Source organism: Nannobrachium achirus (genome assembly GCF_963921795.1).
Source record: "Nannobrachium achirus genome assembly, chromosome: 4".
Classification (NCBI taxonomy): Eukaryota; Metazoa; Chordata; class Actinopteri; order Myctophiformes; family Myctophidae; genus Nannobrachium; species Nannobrachium achirus.
Genome location: NC_137813.1, coordinates 48073972 through 48101294, shown reverse-complemented (window position 1 = coordinate 48101294; position 27323 = coordinate 48073972). Strand labels below are relative to the sequence as shown.

Below are 27323 nucleotides of genomic sequence, written 5' to 3'. Positions count from 1 at the left end.
TTTCGGTCGCAGCTGCACAAAGGAGGTCTGTGTTTCGTAGAGCGGCACCCGTCCCTCTGCGGTTTGAGCACACAAAACGGTTTACAGAATCAAATTCACTTGCCCCACCCCCTCCCTCCGCTTTTTTTCTTTTTTAAGGGCTGTGACATTGGCGAGGGGTACAAAGTGCTGAGAACTTAAAAAACACAGGCAGGAATTTTGGCTCTCTCTGCACCATCGGGTGCTGGGAAATGAGCCAACACAAGCTTTGGGGAATTTTATGCAGAATTGTGGCTAAGTTGTGACACTAAGCTGGGCCTGGTTTGGGTCAGCAGGCAGAATTCTCACAGCTCTTGCTCAAGGTCATAAGATGCCTTTTTTGTGCTGCTGCTGCTGCTCTGTGTGTGTGTGCACAGTGAGTTTGCTTTTTTCATGCCATTTATCTTTCCTTTTTTCCCCCATTGTTGCTGATACAGACGGACGCACAGCAGGAAATGTTTTCTCTTCGCTGCCGTATTGATTTGTTCTTTACACCACTGGCCCGACCCCCATATCTGATCTTTCTTGATCTTGCCTAAATGACGCTACATAAAAGAGTGTATTTTGCTAAGGGCAAAAAAAAGGGCAAAAAAAGCACTTTAACACAGGCAGGAATTTTGGCTCTCTGCACTTTACCCCTGCATCCAGGGCTAAAGTTCCTGTCCACCATGGAGACAAGGGGTTTGAATGGTGAGGAGTAGGGTGGAGGTGATACATGTTTCCGGCGGGGTCTTCTCCGGCGCGACCGTGCTTTTCCCAATGACCCTGAGCGCAAAGGTGGGGGGCCAGTGGTGGGCAAGGAAGTAAGGAGCGCTTCGCTGTGTTCACTTGGACCGCGCGAAGGTGGCGAAAGTCGGGTGGAGATTTACTATTCTGTCCATAACGGCACATAACTCGGCAACGGCGCATGCGACCATCGCATTTGAGAACTCTATCACAGAGTAAAAGTAATTAAAAAAAATCATTGAGCCTGAGGCCCTACCTGCCCGGCCCGACTAATTCGTATACATTTTAGGCCCTACCCTACCCTAAATGTCGGGTTTGGGTATAGTTGGGTTCGGGTTCGGGGCAGAATTTGAGAACTCTAATTGTGATTATTGACTACAAGTAATGCCAGTAATTCCCTTTCTGTTACAAGTCAATGACAATAAACGATTGAACCTTAATCCCCCCCTCTCTTCCTTCCAAAGCCCCTAGCACTCCCAGCTTCATCCACTTCAGTGACCTGACCACCACGTCCGTCAACGTGTCCTGGGGAGAGCCCAGGCACGCCAACGGCATCATCGAGGGATACCGTCTGGTTTATGAGCCCTGCACTGCCGTGGACGGTGAGAAACTCCGCCTGTAGCCCAATAACTACTAGGGGCGGGACGATATGAACATTTCACATCACGATTATTGTGGCAAAGGAAATCGCGATTTTACGATTTTATCGCAATGATCAAAATTCATTATCCTGGGGCAGAACATTTTCCAAAAAATAGCAGATCTACAAGCTCACAACGCATCGCGTTGCGATGCGTTGTGAGCTTGTAGATCAGCATTTTTTTGGCAAAGACATTTGATAGAGAGTGGGAAAAAAACTAACAAGTACGTATAATATAAGTAAGCCATTTACCATGAGAGGGAGTGGGTTGTTGGCTGATTTACCACTGTTTCAGGGTTGTGGCACGAGGCAAAGCCGAGTGCCAAACAACCCTGAAACAGTGGTAAATCAGCCAACAACCCACGACCCTCGAATGGTAAATTGCTTTTCTACCACTTCTAACATATAAATGAAAGAAAACACAGTTAGGTTATTTAGTTACAATCACTGCAACACGACAGTTGGCGGGGTCCATGAGCCAACGCAAGGTTGTTGACTGATTTACCACTGTCTTAAGCCTATCAGAATCCAGTATCTGAACATGTGACCACAAAAAGTGGTAGAAGTACCTTTTACCAATTATAGAGGGTTTAAGTGGTACCGGATATGCATCTCTGCAACTAAAAAGGTGAATTGATCCCAGTGCATGACGGAGGACGATATCACAATATCTTAAATCTCCACGATACGATTAGCGTGAGTGTTTTTTCATCACGACAAACGATAATATCGCTTATCGTCCCATCCCTAATAACTACACGCTGTTACCTTGACATTCCCCAGCTGCTGTTCACCCTGTTGTGCTCTTTCTTTTCCTTTTTTTTATCACGCAGTTTAAAAAAGCTCATGCCCTAATCTGTTACAGATGGGCAACGTGCCCTATAGGAACATACTATACCGCATGGTTGCTCGAGTGCTTCGGGGGTGACTCAGTGTAGCCTTCCAGAACTTCCTTTCTCGCCGAGCGGGGCATGGCTAATAGCTGGCTGAAGTTTGGCTGCCCAAACCAGATTCTTAAGTAATTGGGAGCAGGGATCGAATGCTAAGCACAAGCTGCTGTGGTCCCTGGACTCCCCGCTAATGGGCTCAGAGCAAAGCCCAAGCAGAGCCTCTGATCTCTCTGCCTGTCTGTCTGTCTATCTGGCGTGCCTTTGGAATAATAGTCGGTGTATGCCAATATGTTGAGGGATAACACTCACTCAGATGATTCCACAGTTAAGTCAATGGAGAGATTGGAAGATCTGGTCGCTGGCTATGCTGCCATATGTGGCATGATGTGAGTGAGACTGTAACTGACTTTATTATTCCTTTACCGCCATCTGTCTGTTTCAGCTGCTTTCTTTGTGGATGTGCATCTCGACTCTATGTGTGTTTCTTTGCTTCTGTGCAGGGGCGTCGCACCAAATTCTGGGCCCTGGGTACAAGGATTCACTGTGGGCCCCCCCCCCCCCCATGAATTTTGTGCTTTAACTATTGAAAAAACAGCAGATCTACAAGCTCACAGCGTGGCACCGAGTGCCGCGCTGCGAGCTTGTAGATCGGCTGTTTTTTGAAAAATCGTAAAAAATCGTCAAGTCTTTGAATATTTCAAATCCTTCTAATTTTTCTAGTCAGTGGTGCTCAAACTTTTTCACGTGAAGGACGCCCCAAAATGATATGTATTTGGCCACGGACCCCCATCTCAAAATATTTAGTTCCAGGGACCCCCCAGAAGCAAAATTGTACAAATGTCCGTATAAAAAAGACACATTTTCACGACTTTTCAAAAATAGCAGCACTACAGGCTTGCAGCGCGGCACTCAGTGCCGCGCTGTGAGCTTGTATATCTGCTATTTTTTAATAGCTAAATAATGAAGGCCCCCTCCACCTTGGGCCCGAGTAACTCAGTCCCACGTTTCCCCCCCTTGTGACGCCCCTGCTTCTGTGTGCATTCTCTGTTTATGTGGGCTTGTTTCTATATGTGTGAGCTTGACAAGCTTGCGCGCATAAAAGCGAGAGCACGCGCGCACAGGAAATGCCACTGTCTGCGTTGAGAGAGAGTGAGAGCTTCAATGTGCCAACCTGTCGCTTGCAGCCTCTAGAGTCTTGGTGTTTCCTGTTGTACAGACTCCTCTCCTCGCACTAACCCAGGTGTCAGTAAGATAGTGACGGTAGACGTGAAGGGCAGCGCCCCCCTGTGGATGAAGATCAAAGACCTGGCGGACGGGGTCACCTACAACTTCCGCGTCCGCGCCAAGACCCTCACGTACGGCCCCGAGGTGGAGGCCAACATCACCACAGGGCCGGGAGAAGGTGAGACTGGCGATCATCTGGTTAGGTTTTAGTTGATTTTTCTTTCTCAATGGCTCATGCATTTCCTGAAACTCTAACCTAATTCTTAAAATTGTAATCCCCAAAGAGTAAATTGCTCTCTTTGGGAAAAACAGCCTATAACACTCAAAATGTTATCCGCATGCATAAAAACACACAAAGTCAGTCGATATCTGCAAGGTCACCAAATGTATATTTCTTTCTGATCAAAAAAAAGAAGAAAAAAAACTGTACAAAGACTTGCTGTACATTTTGTGCTGTGTATTTTCTGGACACACATATAAGGAAGAAACGTGTTTGTTTATTCATGTTCATCTAACGGTGCAGCTGCCATACCTTGGCTGCAAGGGAAAAAAGTTAAATGTTCTTAAAGTAAATTCATCATTTCTGTTTCTAAGGTATGGCAACATGACTGACACCAGTCATGTTGCCATGCCTTAGCTTTTGCTGGACTGCCTCACTGCAGTGCACACATATTATTGAGCAACCAGTCCAGTCTTTCCTCCCTGCGAGGCTTTGTCCACCTGATGTCTGGCCTTTCAAAACGGTATAACCAGTCTGCTCGCCCAATTTCACACTCGCCCTAATTTTTTCCGCCGACCTCACGCAGACCGCTCGGTGGGCGGTTCTTGCATTCTTGTATTTGTTTTTACTGAGGATAAGGTTATAAATACTGCAAGTTTAGAGTTAGACATTTTTATTAGGAATAGGATTAGGTTTTGGCACCGTTTTACCAAGGTTAGGGTTAGTTTACTGAGGTTACGTTAGGAAACGCCGGACAGACGCCCCGAGGCGAGTGTGAAATTGGGCGAGTGGACTGGTATTCTTCAAGGCTTATAGAGAAAATCATTTTGGCTCGGCGCCTTGCACCCTCCGTAGTTTATAGATGTGCTGCCCCCACGAGCAGCATTCATTTTACCAAGCAAAGACAACTGGTTGTACGTTTGGTGATCATAGACCTTCCAACTTCACGCTGCAGTGGAAATACACTCCTCAATTGGATTAGGTTTACGGCGAGTAGGTCCATCACCATCGGAGGGCTGCCAGCAAACCATTGATTCGCAAGGGTTGAGCTGCACCTTAAAAAAAAAAACTAGACCTCTTTGTCTTCTCTGATGCTGTGTAGTCAGGGAAAAAGCACAGCTTGCACTGAGGAAAGAAAAAGACCAACATGGACTGAACTGTTTGCACTCTCTGCACTGTCTCTACAGCCCCTGTTATGTCTCAAGTAGAAACATTTAAATTTCAAACTCTAGTCTGAACTCCTTCTGTGTTCTGTGCGTGTGTGCGTGCACATGCGTGCGTGCGTGCGTGCGTGCGTGCGTGCGTGCGTGCGTGCGTGCGCGCGCGCGCGTGTGTGTCCTCCCTTGCTGCAGGCAGCAAACCATTCTGACAAGAATGGAGCTGTGAAAACTGACATTGTCCCAAATTATCAGGCCTCACCACTCCTCTCTCTCTCGTTCTCAGTCATGAGAGCAGCTATAAAGCTCCCCAAGAAATCAATAAGGCCGGCTGTATTGTGGTGTTCAGTGGCGAGAGAGAACACGCTGGATTAAACCAGTTTTCTGATATTGCAGCACACATTGTTAACCCCACGCTGGGCTGGCACGTCCACTGTGCTGCCCACGTCCAGTGATTTTCCCGGGCCTACCGTGGCGTCTAATTCTGTTCAGGGTTGATGTTCTGAAACGCTGGAGCGCTTGAGCTCTAAATGGCGTTGTTTGCTCTCATCGTGTTGACTGTCTCCTCCTGCTTTGATGCCTCTGCCACCAGAGGCCGAGGTGGTAACATTTGACAGTAAGAGTATGGGGGAATTAACTGAATGGACAGTCCATTAATAATACATTAAAGGAGTAGTTCACCCCCAAAATGACTTTTTTTTTTTTTTTTTCAATTGATTAGTCACACCATGGAGACTTGAGTTCAATAATATTGTTTTGTATTTGTCGAATTCCTAAGACAAAAAAATGTATTAGATTAAATTTACCCCCATTGATTCTGGATGGGGACCCCAATGCATGGGCCTGATGGGGACCCAAATACAAGGCCCTGGATGGGGACCCAAATTAATTTGTGTGAGAATCAATGGAGGTACATTTACTTGACCCTCGACCCTAAATTTACCCCCATTGATTCTGACCCAAATTCATTTGGGTCCCCATCCAGGGCCATGCATTTGGGTCCCCATCCAGAATCAATGGGGGTAAAATTACTATAATATTTTGTTTTGTCTTAGGAATGCGACAAATACAATTTTTTTTATTGAACTCAAGTCTCCATGGTGTGACTAAACAAAAAAGAAGAAAAGTCATGGGGGTGAACTACTCCTTTAATGTCGGTATGTACAGTATGTTGCTTGCACAATGGCCACGTTACAGAGACAATGTGGTAATGTGTGCAGTTCAGTAGTGCAGTGGTTCTCAACCTTTTCAGGCCGCAACCCCCAAAATAATCATATTTTAACTGGGGACCCCCCCACCCTCTGGGGACCCCCGCACCCTTCACAAGCACTTGGAATTGTAAGAGTTGGCATTACGTTTAGTTTGACTCGATCTATTCCAAATAGCCGATATACATGCTCACAACGCCTCGCGTTGTGAGGCGTTGTGAGCATGTAGATCGGCTATTTTCACAATTTCTGCCTCTAATATTTGACAATTTGACCAATGTTTGACCAGAGGTGCTAAAAAAAGTCTTTAAAGTTCTTAAATTGGAAATGTGCAGATACCCTGTATACACTTAATACTGTATGTTGGTCTGTTCACTGTTGAGTGAGAAAACGATGTTAACATTTAGCTAAACATCTGGGGACCACCCCAAAATAATTTGGGGACCCCTCTGGGGGGTCCCGACCCACAGGTTGAGAACCACTGCAGTAGTGTGTATGTGGCATGTTGCATACTGTAGTAGCCTACTTACATTCCTGCTGTTTGACTCTGAGGAAGACGAACGTCGAAACGTCAGTCACCCCTGCAAAATGTTAAACACATGCGGACCAGTCGGCTGCTCCAGCATATTTTATTCCGGTGGTCTGTCTCCTGAAATGCCCAGGTGTTTTTATCTCTGTAACATTCCTGAATATCGGAATGATAGAGGCCACGGTGGAGCGCTTTGCCCCAGGCTTCAGCCTGACCTCAAGTCAATAGGCTTTCCACAATACCTGTGGAAGCGCCTATAAAAAATGAACTAGTCTGAAATATTCACACATCTTCCCCTCCCTCTTACCCATCTGTCTGTCTGTCTGTCTTTCTGTCTGTCAAACAACATCATGCAATGTTTAACCCGACTGTCTGTGTGAGCGTTAAATGTACATAGCCATCTGAGTAAAGTTCATTCTGTGAAATAGTGTCATGCTCATTTGCGTTACAGTATGGGTGAGGGGTTTTGAGTCTCTGGTTTTAGAGAAAATATTTGCGTATTAAGGGGGTTCCAGACGATACCGCATCCTAGTAATTCATTTTCAATGGGAGGCGGGCGGCTATTTTAGTTTAGGGGCGGTGAGGTGAGCGGGCGCGGCCCCGTGAAATCCCCGTGAGCGTGCTCGTTTGTGCATGCGTACGCGGGCAGCGAGAGCTGGATTGTGTTTATCTTTGTGAAATACCGTGCGGCGTTTACTCGCTGAGCGAGTGTGTTTGTGTCTCACCACGGCACGGCCGCTGCTGATCCTAGCGTCTGTAGGGCCCTTGTAAAATATAATTTGAGAATTATGTTTTAAACGTAATGGGTGCATCAAAGCGATTGAGAAAACGGTAAATGAGTGCTTCCTGATTGTGTTTGTAAGCCCCTTCCTTGTGAAGTCCAGTCCGTCATTCATTTATGCTGTGTTGCTTTGCTCTCGTTTGTATTCCGAAGGAGCCCCAGGCCCTCCTGGAGAACCCTTCTTCTCTCGCTACGGCACCGCCCTCACCTTGCATTGGACCAGCGGAGATCCAGGCCGCGCCCCCATCACGCGCTACGTCATCGAGGCCAGGCCTTCCGGTGAGCCCCACCTTCAAGCATACAGTGTGTCGACTACCAGAGACGCTGTTATGAATGTTAACGTAATTATTTCCTCATCTTGCCTCTAGACGAAGGCCTCTGGGACATCCTCATCAAAGACATTCCCAAGGAAGTGACGTCATACACGCTTAACCTGGACATACTAAGAGAAGGGGTCACCTATGACTTCCGGGTCATTGGGGTCAACGACTATGGCTACGGTTCTCCCAGTGCCCCATCCCCTTCGATATCAGGTTAATTCATTCAAAGCAGTTCATTAATAATGAATGTGTGAGTGAGTGAATTAATGAATGAATGAATGAATGATTAGCTGATTTCATTTTCATTCCCATGGCATTATTCATTATCAGACATTCCTAGGACCTGAGGAAGAGCCTCCCAGCTCGAAACATTACCACTCGGTGGATTTTATAGTTTTTCTATTGTTTTTCTATTATTCACACACATTAAACCACAGCCAAAAACAGACACACACCTAACCATCTACAGTATATGTGTACATTCCAGGAATCTCTGTATGTATGTATGTCTGTATGACTTGATTTTTCGCATATGTCGAGAACCATTCACCCGATCGACTTCACATCCGAGGAAGGGCAGTGTCGAGTGTGAAGTCGATCGGATGAGTGGTTCTCCAGAACCAGCCAGCTCGGAACAGACATGTGTTTCCAAATGCCAGCCACGCCCTGAACTGGCACTATTTTAGGCTGTATCAATGAATGTACACAAAGAAAATAATCCATAATAATAATACAGATTGTAAAACAATAACCACAGTAACCAACAATAAATAAAAGAGAATAATTTTAGAGATGGATAATGTTCACGAGAGAGAAGAGACAAAGAGAGACAAATGGTAACATATCGACACTGTCGGGCAGAAACCTTGTATCTCCAAGTTTCAAATTTGTAAATGTATTCGCAAAGTAAAGCCCTGCTTCACCATACAAGGCCGTTGCACAAAAGTAGTGAAAACAGCAGATCTACAAGCACACAACGCCTCGCACCGCGAGGCGTTGTGTGCTTGTAGATCGGCTGTTTTCACTAGTTTAAATCATTTCTAAAATGATAAATCCAAAACAAACAGTTTTGGACATACAAGGTTTCCACCGGACATTAACGAAATGTTGCTTTAGTTGTTGGTTTTAACATTGTTTTCTTATGACTAATGTGTTTTAGCCCAGAAAGTATCTCCGTTCTACGAGGAGTGGTGGTTCCTGGTGGTGATCGCTCTGGTGGGGCTGATCTTCATCCTCCTACTGGTTTTCATCCTCATCATCCGAGGCCAGAGCAAGAACTACACCAAGAAGGCAGACTCAGGTAGGCCACAGGCGCCGCCTCAGCTCAGCTCTGATGTGAATATTGCTCTCTCTGCCTCTGCAAACTTGACAAGCGATCGATCGAGAGCGTCTCTTTGCCCGGGTACGCGGCTTCGCCGGGGATTGCTTTTTAATGATTACACATCTGAAAACTATCTTTTAACCCATTTAGGCCTAGGATTATTGACTGCTTTAACTATTGAAAAATAGCAGATATACAAGCTCGCAGCGCGGCACCGAGTGCCACGCTGCGAGCTTGTAGATCTGCTATTTTTGAAAAATCATGATTTTTTCTTTGCAAGTCTTTGAATATATCTATTTAAAAGCGAACATTTATAACTCAAATCTCTGCTTCTGGGGGGTCCCTGGAACAACATATTTTGAGATGGAGGTCTGTGGCTAAATACCTGTAATTTTGGGGGTCCTTGACATGAAAAAGTTTGAGAACCACTGATTTAGAGGAAGGATTTAGAAGTCGGGTCAAAGATCGGGTCAAAGATGTTTAAAGACTTGCACACATTTTCACGATTTTTCAAAAATAGCAGATCGCAGCGCGGCACTCGGTGCCACGCTGTGAGCTTGTATATCTGCTATTTTTCTAAAGTTAAAGCATACAATAATGGTTAAAGTGGTTAGAATCTAACGCGACTCGGGCGCGTTCCCGGTATTTGAGAGTTAAAGTTAAGAGTGCAAAGGCTTGCGCAATTATCCAAACTGCCTGGGTTTCCTCACTCGATTTGGCTGACAGGTGAAAAACGACGCTCGCGCTGAAACTGAAGCGGCCCAAAGAATAGTCAGGTTTAACTACAACAAGGATCAATGCCTGGAATAAGTGGTTCGGCGGGGGTTGCAATGCTGAAGTAATTTATACAGGCTTTACAAGATTTACAGGCTTCCTGCTTGTTTTTCATTTTGATTTAGCCTTTATTTAACCAGGAAAGGAAACCCATTTAGTTAAACGATATATATATTTTAAGGGGAGACTTTACCAAGACAAAACAAAAAACAAATGGCTTCAGTTAGACAAATAATACAGTACTTCAACAGACTTTTTACAATCTCCAGGCCTTCGGGAATAGAAAGCATAAAGAAGTGCTGGGAACTTAAGTTTAGTACCCAGTACATTTCCTCAAGATATGAACATACAGTATACAGTATTTAGGTAAGATGTTACAGTTTCTCTCATGTCCCATCAATCCCAAAACATACATTAGGTTTTACAACCATGCTGAATAAAGCCCTTTGCACACAGCACAGTTGCGTTTTTTATTTTTTTTCGTTTGCTGCGTGAATAAAACGCATTGGATTTGGTGTGCAATGCTGTGCGGAATCGGCGCTGCGGATCCCAAAAGGAATAATGAGTTTTATTCGCACAAATCGAACTGGGTTCGATCGAGAAAAAACGCACGGCCGCAGCCACTCGTCGCACGGCTAATTCGGATCCGGTGTGCATGAGGTCGTAGAGAATCATTGTTTTCTTTTAAAAAAAATGAAATTGTCAGTTTTATCCGTGCGGATGAACGCGCCTGTGTGCAAAGGGCTTAATTCCATGTATAGTGGTGAAATCACAGACTTAACTGGCACTGTGCTGTTCAGACTCAGAGTTGGCTAATACCAACTCCATATTAACGTGCACTCTAGTCAGGGACACTCACGTCAAAGTCGATTTAAACATTTACTGCAACAAATAGAATACAGTTAAACTTGGCCTTAAAGGTCTACGCATTCGGAGATGATCCCGGAATTTTGTCCAAGTGGCTTGCTAGGCAAATCAGGGAATGTTAACCAAACCCCCCCATAGGGATACAATAGCAGTACAATAGCAATACAATTCAAAGGAGCTTTATTGCCATGAGAAAACATACGTTTACATTGGCAAAGCAAGTGTCAAAACATAGTAAAAACAGTTGAAAAGGGGGAACATATATACAGTTGGAGGGGTTACAGCATTGCATAAACAGAGCTATGTCACATTTTGTCGTTATGTGCAATACATTTACATAGCTTGAATCAGCAGACAGAAATCACAAGTATTTGAGCCTATACCAGACTTTGACTTTGAAAGGTGGAGGCTGGGTAAGCGGCAGCAGAATGCAAAGCAGGCAACCAGACAAGAAGAGCTATTAGTGAATGCAAGCCGTATTTAAAGAGCCTCCCTTACTTGAGCTCTGATTGGAGTACGACAGTGTGACGTAATGATTACACCCGGTCGGGCGAGAGACTCTTGTGTCCTGCACAAACTAAGGCCAGAGCTTCATTTGTCTACAAGTCGGTGTGATCACATGATGGAATGGGAATGGAGCTGAATGACTAGCAACAACTACCGCCTTATGTGTTATGTCATGTATTGGTATCTCTTAATACCACACATGCTGGTTTGACTGACAGGGCAGTCAAAACAAGGGTTTAATGGACCAGTAATGATCCGGTCACCCAGCAACAAGGAGGTGCTGCTGGCAGGGGGTCGGTCGTTCACTCGACCACCCAGAGAAGAAAGATAGAGTGGTGAGAAAAGGGGGCTGAGGGAATAAGTGCATAGGAGAGAGGTCAGGTTGGTTGAGCTTGGTCAGCATTTAGTGCGGTGCCAGAATCCCGGGGGTCAGTAAACAGTGTTTTGGCTGGACCGGCCCGGGACAAGGCCCGTGTTTGTGTGGTGGGAACACAAAGACGGCTTCTTATGCCTTCTCTTCAGTCCCAGCCCTTTAACACTCTCCCACAGGCACGTGCACACTTAGACATCAAAGGGGGCTTGAGCCCCTGCCCTTTTATCTGTGTGTAAAAAGTGCCCTCTCCAGACCATGAACGTAGTTTTTACTATGGTGAACGAAATGCAAATGTCCTCTTTCCATGCCATACCTGAAGGCAGCATTCAAAGAGAAATGCCTTGTCCAAACTCTCCTGAACTTGAATGCCGCATCTTATGTTGACAGAATTGTCCTCTCTGTGAAATCCATGTCGTTACGCCACATCTCCAGTATTCACTTGATCACGCTTAGTTCAGTGTGGTATCAAGCACCGAAAATAGCCGACCTCCGAGCTCACAACGCGTCGCGCTTGGAGGTCTGCTATTTTCAATATTTTCACCAAAAGGCCCTTTTAGAAATGTCAGCCCCTGCCTCTCTAAGATTCTCAGCACGTCCCTGCTCTCCCTACCGCACCGCTGTTCTTGTCCCAACTGACGGCTGTTTGTTTAACCGGGGGGGCCAGCGGTGGCCACTGAGGCCCCAGGACCAGTGCAGGGTGAGATCACAGTAACCAGTCAGGAAGACCAGAGGTCAGCGGAGCCTCTGGCCTATACTCTCTCTGCCAAATCTCACACCTCAAAGTCCCCCTCTACATCCCACTGACTCCCTGACAGACTGAGTGTTTTAGGTGTCTGGGGGAGCGTCTTCCATTCACGAAAATGGAAGACAGTCTGCTTGAATCAGAGTTAGATTCAGATTTTGATTGTTTTAATGGACACACAGCCTGAGCCAGGGCTGTGTGGAAGATGCTGTTGTTACAACATGGCATTCAGATCGGTTCTGGCATCAAGAAGCATGTGACCAAGAAGCATGTGTGGTAAAAAAAAAAAAAAACCTAGCCCAGCCTTACCCTCCCCCTGACCCTTCTCTGTAATTATCTACTGTATATTTTTTTTGCAATGTTATTTTATAACATAGTACTGTGTTCTATCCGTCTGTCATTCAATGTTATATGACAGTGTTTCTCAAACTTTCACATTTCAAGGTCTCTCCTCAACTCTGACAGTGTACAAATGGAAACAAATGAACCCGCCAGGGTTACATACTGTCAGAGTTACATACTAGTATGGGTCAATTTAGACCCTGGAGTCCCTGGAATCCACTTTGAGAACCACTGGTATATGAGATACTTTAATGGTTTCCTGTGCAAATAGTGCTTACTAGGATCTCCTTTTAGTTGACCTTGTACCAGTGAACTGTACCGTCACAAAACTGTACCTTTTCCTATGCAAACTTCTAATAAAGTCTTCAATCAATCAAACCAACATCAACATTATCACTGTTTTGCACATGTAATACAGTAGGTAATAAGCATGCTGATCAAGGCCTGTGCACCACAGCAACTCTACAGTGTTAATCCATTGTAGCTTTATATAGTAGCTTTAAATAGTTGCAATATCTATGCGAAAAGATCCTGATTGTTAATTCAACCCTGGAACTGTCAAATTCAACCCTTACGGCTTAATAGTTAATTTAACACTACTATTGACACAAACTATTGAACTTTAGTCTCGACTGTCTCATCTGGCCTTTTAGAGGGAAGTTGCTGTCTAGTCCTGAGAGATTTGAGTGAAGGTCACGCTATATACATGTAACATTCCTCAGCCCTACATGGCCTGAATCCTAAAGCCATACATGAAGTTGAACTGCAGACTAATATTTCATGTCAAAACCAGGGTTCGATTCGCTGGAAGGGGGTATGCAGGGGGAAATCTGTGCCTCTGCTTTTGATATCCCACTCTGGTCATTCATGTGAACCATCGGTGGGGGATGTGTTTCATCCTGCTTTTGTTCAGACTTTGATTGATTGATTGATTGAATATTTAATTAGACAGAAATGTAAAAAAGCACGAGTACAGTCAAAACACTTACTGTAGTCTAAATAATGATTACACCAAAAATGGCCTTGTTTCCTCGGGGGTAATCCTAGACTGCATTATTTCCTTTTGGGAAATGTAGGCTGTCTGATTTGTTTTATATTTGTTTGATGATATTACAATTTAACAATGTAATTAAAGATCTCTGTTAATTCACCATGTCGTAGGACAAAGTATAGTCTCGCGTGGCCAGTCTATCGTCATACAGTCTGGAGAACGGAACCTCTGATCAGTAAGGGATTAAAGGAGTAGTTCACCCCAAAAATGACTTTTTTCCTATTGATTACTCACGCCAGGGAGACTTGAGTTCAATAATATTTTTAGTTTTTTGTCACATTCCTAAGACAAAAAAAAAGTAAAAAAGTAAATGTACCCCCATTGATTACGGATGGGGACCGAAATGCATTTGGGTCCCCATCCGGAATCAATTGGGGTAAATTTATCGTAATCAAATTATTGTATTAGGAATGCGACAAAAAAGTCATTTTGGGGGTGAACTACTCCTTTAAGTTAGGGATAAGGGATGTGGAGCCTTCTCTGCACTTCCATTTCGTCTTTACAGTCACGCAAATGTATCCTAAAATAAATCAAAACCATAAAAAATATATTTTCGTGAACGGAAGTGCCAGCTCTAGGTGTAGTTCCAGACTCTAAATTTTATAGCATTTGGAGATTGTGGAATAGCTGTCTGGCAACGCGAGACTAGACACAGTATAAATGGCGTTCTTGAGTGGTTTAAGAACCTCTAATTTGTTGTTTTAGGGGGTTTTGTTTTTAATCGAACGCTGCTAAAAAAACTAACCTTCACACAGTGTCCCCGCAATCCTACACAGGCAACCACTCCAACTGCACGGCGCTGCCTCTGACGCACGGAGAGATGGTGAGGCTGGACGAGGGCCGCTTCCCCGCGCTGGAGCTCAACAACAGGCGCCTGTCAGTCAAGAACTCTTTCTGCCGCAAGAACGGCATCTACACACGGTCAGTTTATGCTCGCCACGAATAGGGCATTCACCAAATATTCGAATATTAGAATATTAGAATATCAAAGTCACTATTCGACATTGTTCACCAAAGTCGAATATTCGCTTATTTTTATTTTTTTATTGTTTTCTCTTTAAAAAATATATAGTTTATAAAGCTTGGGCTAGATAGGAAGTCATAAGAATGAGCTGTCAATACCCCTGGTGGATGAATTTGTTAATGCTCTATACCAGATGTTCTCAAACCTTTTTAGGCCGTGACCCCCAAAATAAACATATTTGAACAGGGGACCCCCACCCTGACAAGCACTTAGAATTGTAGGTATTACATTTAATGTGTCAGATAAATGTTGTGAAAATAGCCGATCTACATGCTCACAACGCCTCGCAACGCGAGGCGTTGTGAGCATGTAGATCGGCTATTTTCACAATGTTTGCCTCTTGCTTACTTAATATTTGACAGTTTGGCCAGTCATGTCGAATATTCGACATTCGAATACTTTGAGGTTGAATAATTCGAATACTAAAAATCACTATTCGTGAATGCCATATACACACGGTCAGTCATGCTCGCCACAAACTGTGCTTTCAATCACACGCTGTCATATGAATCAATCGCCCGCTAACAAGTTTCCCCTCCCCCCACTGTGTCTAACGTCTTGTGTATTGACGGACCGCGCTGGTATAGGAATACTTAATGGAGTGTTGGTTCGCCTCCATCTCTCTGCTTCTGAGTAGCAGTCCTGGGAGAACAAACCGAAGTCTGCAGGAGACCAGCTGCTAATTTCAGCCTCCATCCGTTTCATTCTCCTCATTGGTATTCAGTACGTGTGCGTGCGTGTGTGTGTGTGTGTGTGTGTGTGTGTGTGTGTGTGTGTGTGTGTGTGTTGTGTGTGTGTGTGTGTGTGTGTGTGTGTGTGTGTGTGTGTGTGTGTGTGTGTGTGTGTGTGTGTGTGTGTGTGTGTGTGTGTGTGTGTGCGCGCGCGAATGTGTGAGGCAGTGACTTATATAAGGGAGCAACACAATGGTGCTCCGTTAGCATTCATGAGCTTTTGCATGCACTCTTTGTCATCCCATCACGGCTTCAGACAAAGGCTGCTTATTGGTCAGCGCCGGCCATCTTAAATCTGGCTGCGGCCCCAGAGAACATCTCGGAGCACGTCTCGGCACGCTTTGAAAAGTGTTCGTTTAGATCTGGGAGCAGTGGTGGAAAAAGTACTCAAATGTGTTTACTTAAGTAAAAGTATCAATACTGCAACATAGAAATACTCCGTTAGGGTGCCCTCACACCAAAATACCTAGACTGGAATCCGCCAATGCATTTCAATGAGAATGGAGCGTTTTTTGCAGAAATCCTCTACTGGCAAAAAAAAAAGCGCTCCATTCTCATTGAAATGCATTGGCGTATTCCACTCTAGGTATTTTGGTGTGAGGGCACCCTTATCAAATTGTACTTAGAGTACCAAAAGTAAAAGTACAAAATGTTTGAAAATAGCAGATCTAGTGAGCTTGTAGATCTGCTATTTTCAAATTGCCTACCGGTATGTATAAAATAGGGCTAAAGTGGTTAATTTATGTTTTATGATATTATAATTGATATCTGTAAAGTAACTAGTAACTCAAGTTTTCAAATACATGTAGTGGATTAAAAGTACAATATTTGGATCTAGAATGTAGTGGAGTAGAAGTAAAAGTACCGATAATTAGAAATACTCCAGTAAAGTAAAAGTACCCCAAAACTGTACTTAAGTACAGTACTTAAGTAAATGTACTTAGTTACTTTACAACACTGTCTGGGAGTGTGAAACTGGACCCTCGGCGGGTCCGTTTTTACACCCTCGGCTTTGAGTTAACACTACAGGACTGTAGCTCCGTGAGAGCGACCTCTCGAAACAGCAAAGTGCAATGCCGTGTGTGAGAGAACGCGTCCTTCAATCCATCAGGACTTTGGCAGCCTGCCTCTGTGGTAATGTTTAGCTAAACATTAGATAACAGACTTCCACAAGGCCTCTGCTGTAAGAAGCCATGCTCCGGGATGGGACGCAGCTCACATGTTAGGGTGGGGGCATGGGCCTCGGGTCGAGGCATATAGTGGACAGCCAGTGGTGTCGCACTAAATTCTGGGCCCTGGGTACTTTAGCTATTGAAGAATAGCAGATATACAATCTCACTGCGTGGCACTGAGCACCGCGCTGCGTGCTTGTAGATCTGCTATTTTAGAAAAATCGTGAAAATTTGTGCAGGCCAGGTCTTGTGAATATTTCAGTTTCTATGTCAGTCGTGCTCAAACTTTTTCATGTCAAGGACCCCCAAAATGATATGTATGGACCCCCATCTCAAAATATTTAGTTCCAGGGACCCCCCAGAATCTAAATTTGAGTCACAAATGTTCGCTTATAAAATACATAAAATTCTAAGATTTGCACACATTTTCACGACTTTTCAAAAATAGCAGATCTACAAGCTTGCAGTGCGGCACCGGGTGCTGCGCTGTGAGCTTGTATATCTGCTATTTTTCAATAGCTAAAGTATATAAAATAATTAAGGCCCCTCCACCTTGGGCCCTAGTAACTTTCCTCCCCCTTTCCGCCCCTGTGGACAGCGGCAATTCATGATCTGAAGGAAGCGAGAAGCTGCTGTTGCAGTACACGTATCAGAGTGGCCATTACTATATGGTAGAAAGCTTTGGGATGGGGTTTCTGACTGTTAGGGCACAGGGAGTTTTTGTGCGTGTGTGTGTTGTGTTGTGTTTTGCTTTTTTTCCCATCATCAACCCAAGCTAAGACTGTGGATGGGATCAAAAGGCCTTGAGCTTCTCCTTTGAAGGGCTCCAATCTGGTATTCTCTCTGCTAATGATCTGTGGCCTGGAGAAGCAGAGTTGGTAGAGGGCCTCCCGTGTGGGGGGGAGAAGGATGGAGGGGGAGGATAAGATGGAGTGGGGGGCGTACAGTACTTTCTAAATAATTCAACGCGGCAGGGGGAGGGGGTGTACGCGAAGGCTAAGGGGTTAATAGAACCCTCCCCACCAACACACTGACACGCATTCCCATCCCTCTGGCCCCATCATTTTTTTTTCTCTCCGCTCGAAACCGCCTCTGAATTCCAAATGGATATTTTGTCGTGGCTCGCGGGAAAGACGTCCGTTTGACGTGTTAACCCCTTCCACGGTCACTGTCACGTTGTGTCTTCTTCCACCACTCTTCCCATCCTCGAGTTTTCCCTCAGTGATTTACAGCTCCTGCTTACGCCTTATCGTCACTGTCAGGCAGAAACCTCGTATCTCCCAAGTTTCAAATTTGTACGTTTTTTCGCAAAGTAAAGCCCTGCTTCATCATACAAGGCCGTCGCACAAAGGTAGTGAAAACAGCAGATCTACAAGCACACAACGCCTCGCGGTGCGAGGCGTTGTGTGCTTGTAGATCGGCTGTTTTCACTAGTTTAAATCATTTTAAAATGATAAATGCAAGACGAAGAGTTTTGGACACACAAGGTTTCCACTCGACAACAACGTTATGCAAAGCCCCTCCAGGCATAATATTTAGTTTGATTTTCAAAGACCGTCTTCCCGCATACAGTGGCTTAATTTTACAGTTGTCACCGGCGCATTTCTTACGCCCGTCTAGTTCTCAGTCACCCTTTCGGATCAATTTGGCTTCAAGTGCAATTTTGTACTTGAATATTAATCCTCCTGAAGCGTATCACTTCTCTTGGTAGAGAGACCGTAGCGTGAGGTGTGTGCTGATGAGAAAACTAAAGCATGCAGTCCAGTGATGCACTGCGGGCCGGTCTGCGTGGTCCAATGCTGGATTCTGCACGAACGGCCTCATGGCGACACAGACGCCAGGTATTACCGCAGGAGGAGGAGAAAAACAATTACCCGCTCACACACAGATGTCTCTTTCTGCTTCACTTGGGCTTAACGGCCGGAGCCGGCCCAAAGCAGGGGGTTGTTTTCCTTCGACCTGGACGGACTACTCTTACTTATACCCAGTCATTCTGCATGATGCCTCTAATTGGCACAGCGAGCCAGGCACGTGCACACATAGAGAGCAAAGGGGACTTGAGCCAGTGCTGTGTTCTACCTGTAACGCGGGTATACGGCGTATGCTGTGAAGACGTTCTTTTTTAAAAGCATCTGCCCTCAGCCCTCTTGAACCTTTCAAAGTAGTGTATCTGATGGGCATTATGCACTGGCGTCTGCCCTGGTTACACGAATAGCCGTGGATCATAGATTATGGTATGCCCTAAAAAAAGAGTCTAGAACACACCACTGGCTTGAGCCCCTGCCGCTTTTATCCGTCTGTAAAAAGTGCCCTCTCCAGACCATGAATGCAGTTTTTACTATGGTGAAAGAAATCAAAATGCCTCCTTTCCATGCCATACCTGAAGGCAGCATTCAAGAGAATTGCAAACTCTCCTAAACTTGAATGCAGTGTCATGTTGAAAGAATCTGTCTAGAAATCCATGCCATTACGCCACATCACGAGTATCGACTTGATTATGCTTATAGTTCAGTGTGGTATCACGCACCGAAAATGGCCGAAAATGGCCGACCTTGTGAGCTTGAAGGTCTGCTATTTTCGATATTTCCACCAAAAGGCCCTTTTCGAAATTTCAGCTCCTGCCTCTCTAACAGTCTCTGCACGTCGTGCGGCCTGGAAGGACTACTCTTACTCTTACCCAGTCATTCTGCATGAGGCCTCTAATTGGCACAGCGAGCTCTTCCAATGATGACGCTCTCACGCTTGAGAGTCCTCTGCGTCTCATGACGGCCCCGTTCAACAGACAGAGTTATATAGCGTATAATTCTCCCCCCTCCTCCTCTGTCTGCATTCCACGCGGACGATTTTAAACGGAGATCAGAGGGAGACGGTCCAAGGGAATAGAACCATTTATGGGCTATCGCTCCATGTTTCAGTGGCTTCTGAGAATGCATGACTAATCCATCCTGTTGTTGTCACACACTCCCTCTGAAGAGAGCTATCATCGGGATCATTATCTTAATCAATGCGAGCGCGCCGAGCACGTGGGCTTTAATCCAGCGGAACCTGCCCGCGGGAGGTAAAGCTTTGAGGCGAGCGGCTTCGGAATGTTTTCTTTTTTTGTATGCATTAGTCATCAGACTGTTGAGGTGTCAGTCACAGGACGAGCCATTTTCTTATTGATCTCAGCGGGGGAACGTATCTGATACGAGTGCTCGAGTTGCCCAAAAGGGAGATAAGGAACTGTGGGTGGGGAATGACAAGTGGGGAGAAGCAGATAAAATGAGCCGTTTTCTTTTTCTGTCTGCAGATTCTCTAGCTCTGTGGTTCTCAGAAACCCCAGGGGTCCTTGAGGAGGTTCCAGGGGTCCTTGAGGGGGTTCCAGGGGGTCCCCGGCTAAATTACTGATAGTCAGGAACCGAATGAAACTCTGAGAGTGTACAAGCAAATCTTTGTTTGGTTCCATTTGTGCTCTCAGAGTTACTTGGGTCTGTGGCCAATGCATACCAAACTGGGGATTCCTTTAAATTGAAACATTTGACATCCAGTCCCATGAACTCGTTTTCAACCAGTGGTCCAGGGACCACCACAGGTCCTTGAGGGGGTTCCAGGTGGTCCCCAGCTAAATGATGGAGTTGCTAACCAAATGGACCCTTACATTAAATTAAATTATTGTTAAACATCTGCATTAGGCCTACTTAATTTACAAGAAGTCTACACAGTTAGAGAATGCAGAAGAATTGTTTTTTGGTCAATGTTTTGCATGTCATCTCTCCTAACACATCAATACAGTATGGAATTGTGGACACTATCTTATCCAACGGCAACACAATATTCTAAGTCTTGGATCTGAGAGGCTAAATCTCATCAAATGGTGGCCTGTGGCTCAAATGCAGAATGAATAACAGACGTTGACATGAAAAAAGGTTGAAAACCACCGCCACAGACTAACTTATGTCTACTGTCCTCTCTGTGTGTTCAGGTCTCCTCCCCGGCCCAGTCCAGGCAGCCTGCATTACTCCGACGAGGATGTCAGCACAAAGTATAATGACCTGATTCCAGCCGAAAGCAGCAGCCTGACCGAGAAACCCTCTGAAATATCCGACTCTCAGGTAATGAGATGCACGCTCATAGATCGTTTCTCTCTCCAGGCCTGGCGAACTTTATTCATAAACATCGTCAATTCAAGGAGGAACTCTACGGCAAGGGTCTTCAACAGGTGGTCCGGGACCCCTAGGGGGTCCTCAGAGTGACTACAGGGGGTCCGTCAAATCTTTGTTTGATAGAAACATTTCTTCTCCTTTTTTATAACCACTTGAACCCTAATGTCCATATTCAGAGAACTTCAGCCAAAAAATAGCAGATCTACAAGCTCACAACGCCTAGCAGCGCGAGGCGTCGTGTGAGCTTGTAGATCGGCTATTTTCAGCAAAGAGGTTTGATGTAGAGGGGAAAAAGGAGCACACTAAGTACAGAGTGAGAGGTCAAGTTTATTAAGTACTGACGGTTCAAGTGGTTACATAATTATGTGATAACACAAATTGACCTGAATCCAAAAAACACTGATGATTGTGCTGTCAAACGATGAAACTATATGGAATCTGGGGGTCCCTGCTTCATCTCTCTCTCAGCTAAGGGGTCCTTGGCCTGAAAACGTTGAAGACCCCTGCTCTACGGCAAGATTGACATTCTTACAGTGATGTTTAGTTATTTAGTCAGCGTCGCCCCACAAACGCTTTCTTGCCATCACTCTCCAAGCCTCTTTGACACATTCTGTATTTTTTATTTCACATAATTACCACTTACCAGCACTGCTCGGAACAGCGTCTCTGAAGAACACTCCCGTCCCCACTCTCTTTGCCGATAAATAGAGGCTGCAGCCTAATTTCAAAGGCCGAGAATGAATTAATGGCAGCCTGGAGAAACTTGAGGGACACCCTCAAACTCTTCGCCTCAAAAATGCTGCGATGCGCTGTCTGTTGACACAGGGCCGCCATGAGCGATGACCCGGATGATCTGTCTCTCAGTTATTATGAGTGATCTCTCCCTTGTGGGAAGGCCATATGAGTCGCATTCTCACGTCTCAAGTCTCTCCGACCCGTACTGCCGTCATCGCTTATTAATTGTCCTAAAACAGGAAATGTCATGTTAATCCGGGCCGCTCCCACATTTTCTACTAAAGTGAAAGTATCAATACTGCATTCTAGAAATACTCTGTTACAAATAGAAGTCCAGAATTCAACATTTACTTGAGTAAATCAAAAATATTAGCATCAAGTACAGTAAAAGTACAAAATGTTTGAAAATAGCAGATCTACAAGCTCACAACACTTGCATAGCAGCGGCTATTTTCAAATAGCCAATGTATAAAATCAGTCTGAAGTGGTTTAATGTATGTTTTATAATATAATCATTGATATATCTGATAAGTAACTAGTAACTAAAGTTTTCAAATAATTAAAAGTACAATGTTTGGATCCAAGATGTAGCCTAGTGGAGTAGAAGTAAAAGTACTGAAAACTGGATATACTCAAGAAAAGTACAGATGATACCTCAAAACTGTACTTAAGTACAGTACTTAAGTAAATCTATTTAGTTACTTTACAACACTGCATACACAGTAAAACCCACAGTAAAAAAAAAAAGAAAAAAACAAACAAACAGTGGATTTTACAGTGTAGGAATGGGGAGGTCCAGACGAGTAAAAAGAATGAAAAATGGGTTAGTGGGGAGTGATGGCTACCGATGGAGAAGAACAGGAGACACTAGATGATCATGGTAGCTCATGAGACCCCCCACCTCCTCCACGTTCATAGCGGGCGAGAACATCTGTCTTTCCGCACCTGGCGCTTGGTGCTCTTCATAGCATATTTATCAGGTACCTGCACAGTCAAAACATTGTTCAACCGGGTCTGAATAAACACAGCTCTCCCGGGAACTGCAAACCCCGCGTTGTTCGTCTCCCCCGCGTAGCCTTTCCACTGTTTACCTTGAGCCCTCGAGCAAATAAATGAAGTCATGGAGCTGCTACATCTGTCCTACCCAGGGTTCCATTTGCTTGGGGCCAGGGGCGTCACAAGGGGAGGGGGGAGTGGGACTGAGTTACTAGGGCCCAATTATTTGATACTTTAGCTATTGAAAAATAGCAGATATACAAGCTCACAAGTGCCGCGCTGCAAGCTTATAGATCTGCTATTTTATTTTTAAGTCGTGAAAATGTGCGCAATTCTTTGACCTCGGCCGCCGAGCGTCTAGTCGGGGACCTGCCTACTCGGGAACAATGTAAACAGGGAATGAATGCCGCGCCCTTTAATGCAAACCCCATTACACCTGTTGTCATAGGACCCGTTTTGACCATTGCGTCCATGTTATGCCCATATATGGAGATCTATGTATCTTCCTGACGAGTGGCCGAGCATCTAGTCGGGGACCGGCCTACTCGGGAACGATGTCTGTTTGCCTGTGTCCAACATTTGTTTTTCGGGGGGGGGGGGGGGGGGGGGGCGTCCCTGGAACTAAATATTTTGAGATGGGGGAGTTCCGTGGCCAAATACATTTCATTTCGGGGGTACTTCACATGAAAAGGTTTTGAGCACCACTGACATAGAAACATAGGTTTTTCAAAAAACCTTAGAAGGTTATGAAATGTTCAAAGGCTTGCACACATTTTCACGATTTTTCAAAAATAGCAGATCTACAAGCTCGCAACTATTTTTCAATAGTTAAAGTACTACCCAGGGCCCAGAATTTGGTGCGACACCCCTGCTTGGGGCTGATGGGGGAGGGGGGAAGAGGGGGGCAGTCCATGCCTCTGCTTTGATATACTCCCCTCTGGTCATTTATTTCTTATCGCCGGTGGGGAAATATGTTTTATCCCTGCCTCTGGTCAGACTGAATTAAATACGCACATTTCCTTTTTGAAACGTAGACTATTTGAAAAACAAAGCGGGGGCTCGCAACTCACTTCTGAATGCTCCAAGCTTTTATTTATGACAAACAGCAGATAAATGTTTGATGTTTTGATAATGTAATATATTTTTTCAATTTAGTTAATATGGTTTGTTTATTAAGCGCATATTTTCTAAACCATTTCAGGGTTTTGTCTTATTTTTATTATCTTCAATTTAAAACAATAGCAAATGTACAAGCTCACAATCCAACCCCGATACATTTTTATCCCACGATTTTGTAACCCATACCAGTGTCAATGATCTAATGTAATCCTGGGCGCTAGACTCCCTCTGCCAACCTGGGGAGACAACGGACTGACCTCATGCCTTCTATGCATGAGGAGTCCAAGTCGCTTCTTTTCACCTGACAGGGGGAGTTTCCCCGGTTCGATGTAGCGCGTGCAAGGAAGGAACACGTTATTCCAACCAGTTCCTATCCCCTCCATCAGGCTGGCCAGGGGGAGGCAGTATAGAGAACAGGATTACTGCATGTTCTTTGTGAGGGTACCTACCCTAGGAGACCCTAGGAGATAACCTTGTGTTATTTTTATGGACCCCTGTGTCCAACTATAGCCCTTCAGTTCAGAGGAACTGGGGACGGCCAGGCACTTAATAGACATACATTACTGTCAAACCTCCCCTCACTTATTGTAGTGAAAACATTTAGACCTGATGTTTAATGTGTGAGTTTTAGTTTTGGCAAAGAATCCAGTTTAGTTCTTTGGCAGTTAAAGTGACAAGAGTCACCCAAAGGAACAATTGTAGCTTAAAGGATTGATGGATTAACTTCACAGCATAAACAAACTGAAACCCTTCAAGTGCTCTTTTTTCATTTCTAGGAGTCACTTTTGCATTCTTAAAACATTTGTGCTCCACAGGGCTTTATGTACATTATGTTAATATTTTCCACGGATCCTTGGAGAGTCGCAAATGTACGATTATTGACGTGCGTTTGCATGCACACTAATGACCTGATTACTGGGACTAATCAGGTTACGGCAATTATTCGATTGAAGTGTTTATATGCATAGCAGTAGTGTGATTACGGTAACAGTTTCTCCGTGGTCGCTTGTAAATACTTCCTACAGTATTTGCGGTGAAGTCGTTTCATCTAACAGCTATGTGTTCAGACATACTTCCTACATTAATAAAATAAATCCAACAGAGTATTTCCATGCCCAAATAAACTGAAATATTGAACAGCAAATCCAATTTAGCTTGCCATGGTTTTAGACCATTACAATTCTGGAAGGTGTTTAATGTTTACATTACCATTTCAACCAGTAAGACTCCCTCAGGTCGCATACACAAACTTTAGAAGGCACTGGTAGCCAATCAGGAGGGAATATGGGAAATGGGACATATCCATGTTGATGACATGACTTTAGAGATACTGTGTAACGCTTTGCGTGATTTTAGGGCAAGATCTGTAGGGAGCAGTGTCCAAAAATGTGTTTTGCAAGAATCTGCCTCATGGTGGCGCTAGAAGAGGGCCATGTGAGAAATGAGGGGTGGAGGTTGTGGTTTGGCAGCCAAGGAGTGTGTGTGCAAAATTCGGCATGGATAGGGGCAACGGTGGCGGAGATATGAGTAGGGCAAAAGTGTGACGTGACGGACAGACTGACAGACTGACTGACTGACGGACAGACTGACAGCCGGTGGAGGTTTTGATAGTAACTGCGAACTGACGATCGCAATAAGCGTAGTAGTGAGTAGTGCATAAATAACATTTGGTGCGTGAACACAGAAGGCCCTTTTTAGAAGCAGTGTCTGATTTAATTATAAGTAGATTGAGACCAAGAGGTAGAGTTATGCCGTACAGTAGAGTATGTTCTAAATCTACAGCATGTTCTTTGTATGTTATCGGTACAATCTACTGCAGATGTTTTCAGTTTTGCCTTGGTTATTTATCAAGCATTTCGCCGTCTGACATAAACCCCCTCTGTCCACTCGCAGGGCAGCGACAGCGAATACGAGATGGACCAGAGCCGCCAGAAGACCCACTCCTTCGTCAACCACTACATCAGCGACCCCACCTACTACAACTCCTGGCGGAGGCAGCAGAAAGGCGTGTCCCGCCCGCCGGCGTACGGCTACTCCCAGCCCGAGCCCCTGGTGGAGCAGGAGTCCCGACCGCACCCGCCGCCCCTGCCCCCGCTGCCCCCGCTGCTGCCCCAGGGCACCACCACCTCCACCACCTCCACCACCTCCATCACCTCCCCGCTGCAGCCGCCGCTGGGCCCGGGCCAGAGCACTCTGTTCAGGTCCAAAGGCAGCCGGACTCCCACCCCGTCCCTGCTGTCCTCGGAACCGCCGAGCCAGCACGGCACCTTGTACCGCCCCCCCAGCAGCCTGGGCTGTGCCTCTCAGGCCCCCACCGCTGGCTTCTCCTCATTCGTTTGACACGTAGCTCTCTCCCTCCAATCACACAGCAGGACCCCCTGAGGACGTTCGGTTGGTTCGCTTGTACTTATAGCTTTTTTTCTTCTTTTTTTTTAATGCTATCTGACAGAGGATTTACTACTCTGTGTTAGGCGGGCATCTTCAATAACATTTTCTCCTCTGTGAAGAGTGTGTGTGCGTAAATGTGCGTGTGTGTGTGTGTGTGCGCGTGTGTGTGTGTGTGTGTGTGTGTGTGCGTGTGTGTGTGCGTGTGTGTGTGTGCGTGTGCGTGTGCGCGCATGCGTGCGCACAAGCATTTGAGTGGGAATTTATAAGTGTGTGTGGTCGGTTAATCCATGTGCTACGGTACGTATTTTCGGAAAAAGACAATCATTTGAAAGTTGATTTTGTCGCTTCAATCATGTATGTAAACAAGAGAGATTCTGGGTAAAAGAAATACAAAACCCTCATATAAAAGAAAACTATCCTTGATAAAGATGAGAGCTATTATAACTATTGAACTATGGGCTTTGAACCAGCAGAGCTGCAGGGAGCGGACAGAGTACGACGGGAATCCGAGACGTGAACAAATGAACCAAAAGAGAGGAATGAACTCTGACCTGTAGGAAGCTAAATGTGTCATCGGATCCCTCGACTGCAGTGACATGGCTGCCTTTGACCTTCTCACTCTGGCTCAATCATTGACGGAACTGCATATGTGTTTACTGTATGTATTTTGTCTCATATTGTTTAATCAGATATTTGTATTGACCAGCTAAAAGCATACGTTTTGAGAACACCACTAGTGACAATATTATGAATCGCATTAAAGCAGTGTGGCACCTTTTAGAGTATTCTGGGGAGTTATGTGGGGGGACTGTATGCTGGAACCCTCTTAACTCAGTCAAAGCAGGTGAACTTACTGTCTTCATTTGTCTCAATTGGCTTAAAGCTGCAATCCGGAACTTCGTTTTTTTTTTTTACCAATCTGTAGGGTTGATACAATATAACTAAAACAACTGTGGCGCTGAGAGGTGATCTCCTTGGAACCCTGGGCACGTGGGTATAGGAAATAGGGCCTTCACGAATATTCGAATATCAAAGTTACTATTCGACGTTGTTCACCGAAGTCGAATATTCGCTTATTTAAAAAATAAAAAATGTGTTTTCTCTTAAAAATATATATAGTTTATAAAGCTTGGCTAGATAGGAAGTCAAGAATGAGTTGTCAGTGCCCCTGGTGGATGAATTTGTTAATGCTCTATACCAGGGGTTCTCAAACCTTTTTATGCCGTGACCCCCAAAATAAACATATTTGAATTGAGGACCCCCACCCTGACAAGCACTTGGACTCGGTTCCACAGATAAATATTGAGAATATTGTGAAAATAGCAG

At 45.0% G+C, this 27323-nt stretch overlaps 1 protein-coding gene across 1 annotated transcript in view; it reads left to right on the top strand.

Annotated features, from left to right (window-relative positions):
* LOC308283692 (protein sidekick-2-like) overlaps nucleotides 1-25949 on the top strand; it is a gene marked incomplete at its 3' end in the record, with an annotated part of 114699 nt that extends 88750 nt beyond the window's left edge. The window contains exons 37-44 of the mRNA XM_080724159.1: nucleotides 1209-1346; nucleotides 3515-3676; nucleotides 7547-7672; nucleotides 7762-7926; nucleotides 8873-9013; nucleotides 14467-14611; nucleotides 20579-20708; nucleotides 25503-25949. Coding sequence (XP_080580285.1) covers nucleotides 1209-1346; nucleotides 3515-3676; nucleotides 7547-7672; nucleotides 7762-7926; nucleotides 8873-9013; nucleotides 14467-14611; nucleotides 20579-20708; nucleotides 25503-25949 — 1454 coding nt within the window. The remainder of the gene's footprint in view (nucleotides 1-1208; nucleotides 1347-3514; nucleotides 3677-7546; nucleotides 7673-7761; nucleotides 7927-8872; nucleotides 9014-14466; nucleotides 14612-20578; nucleotides 20709-25502) is intronic.
* Nucleotides 25950-27323: the final 1374 nt, after the last annotated feature.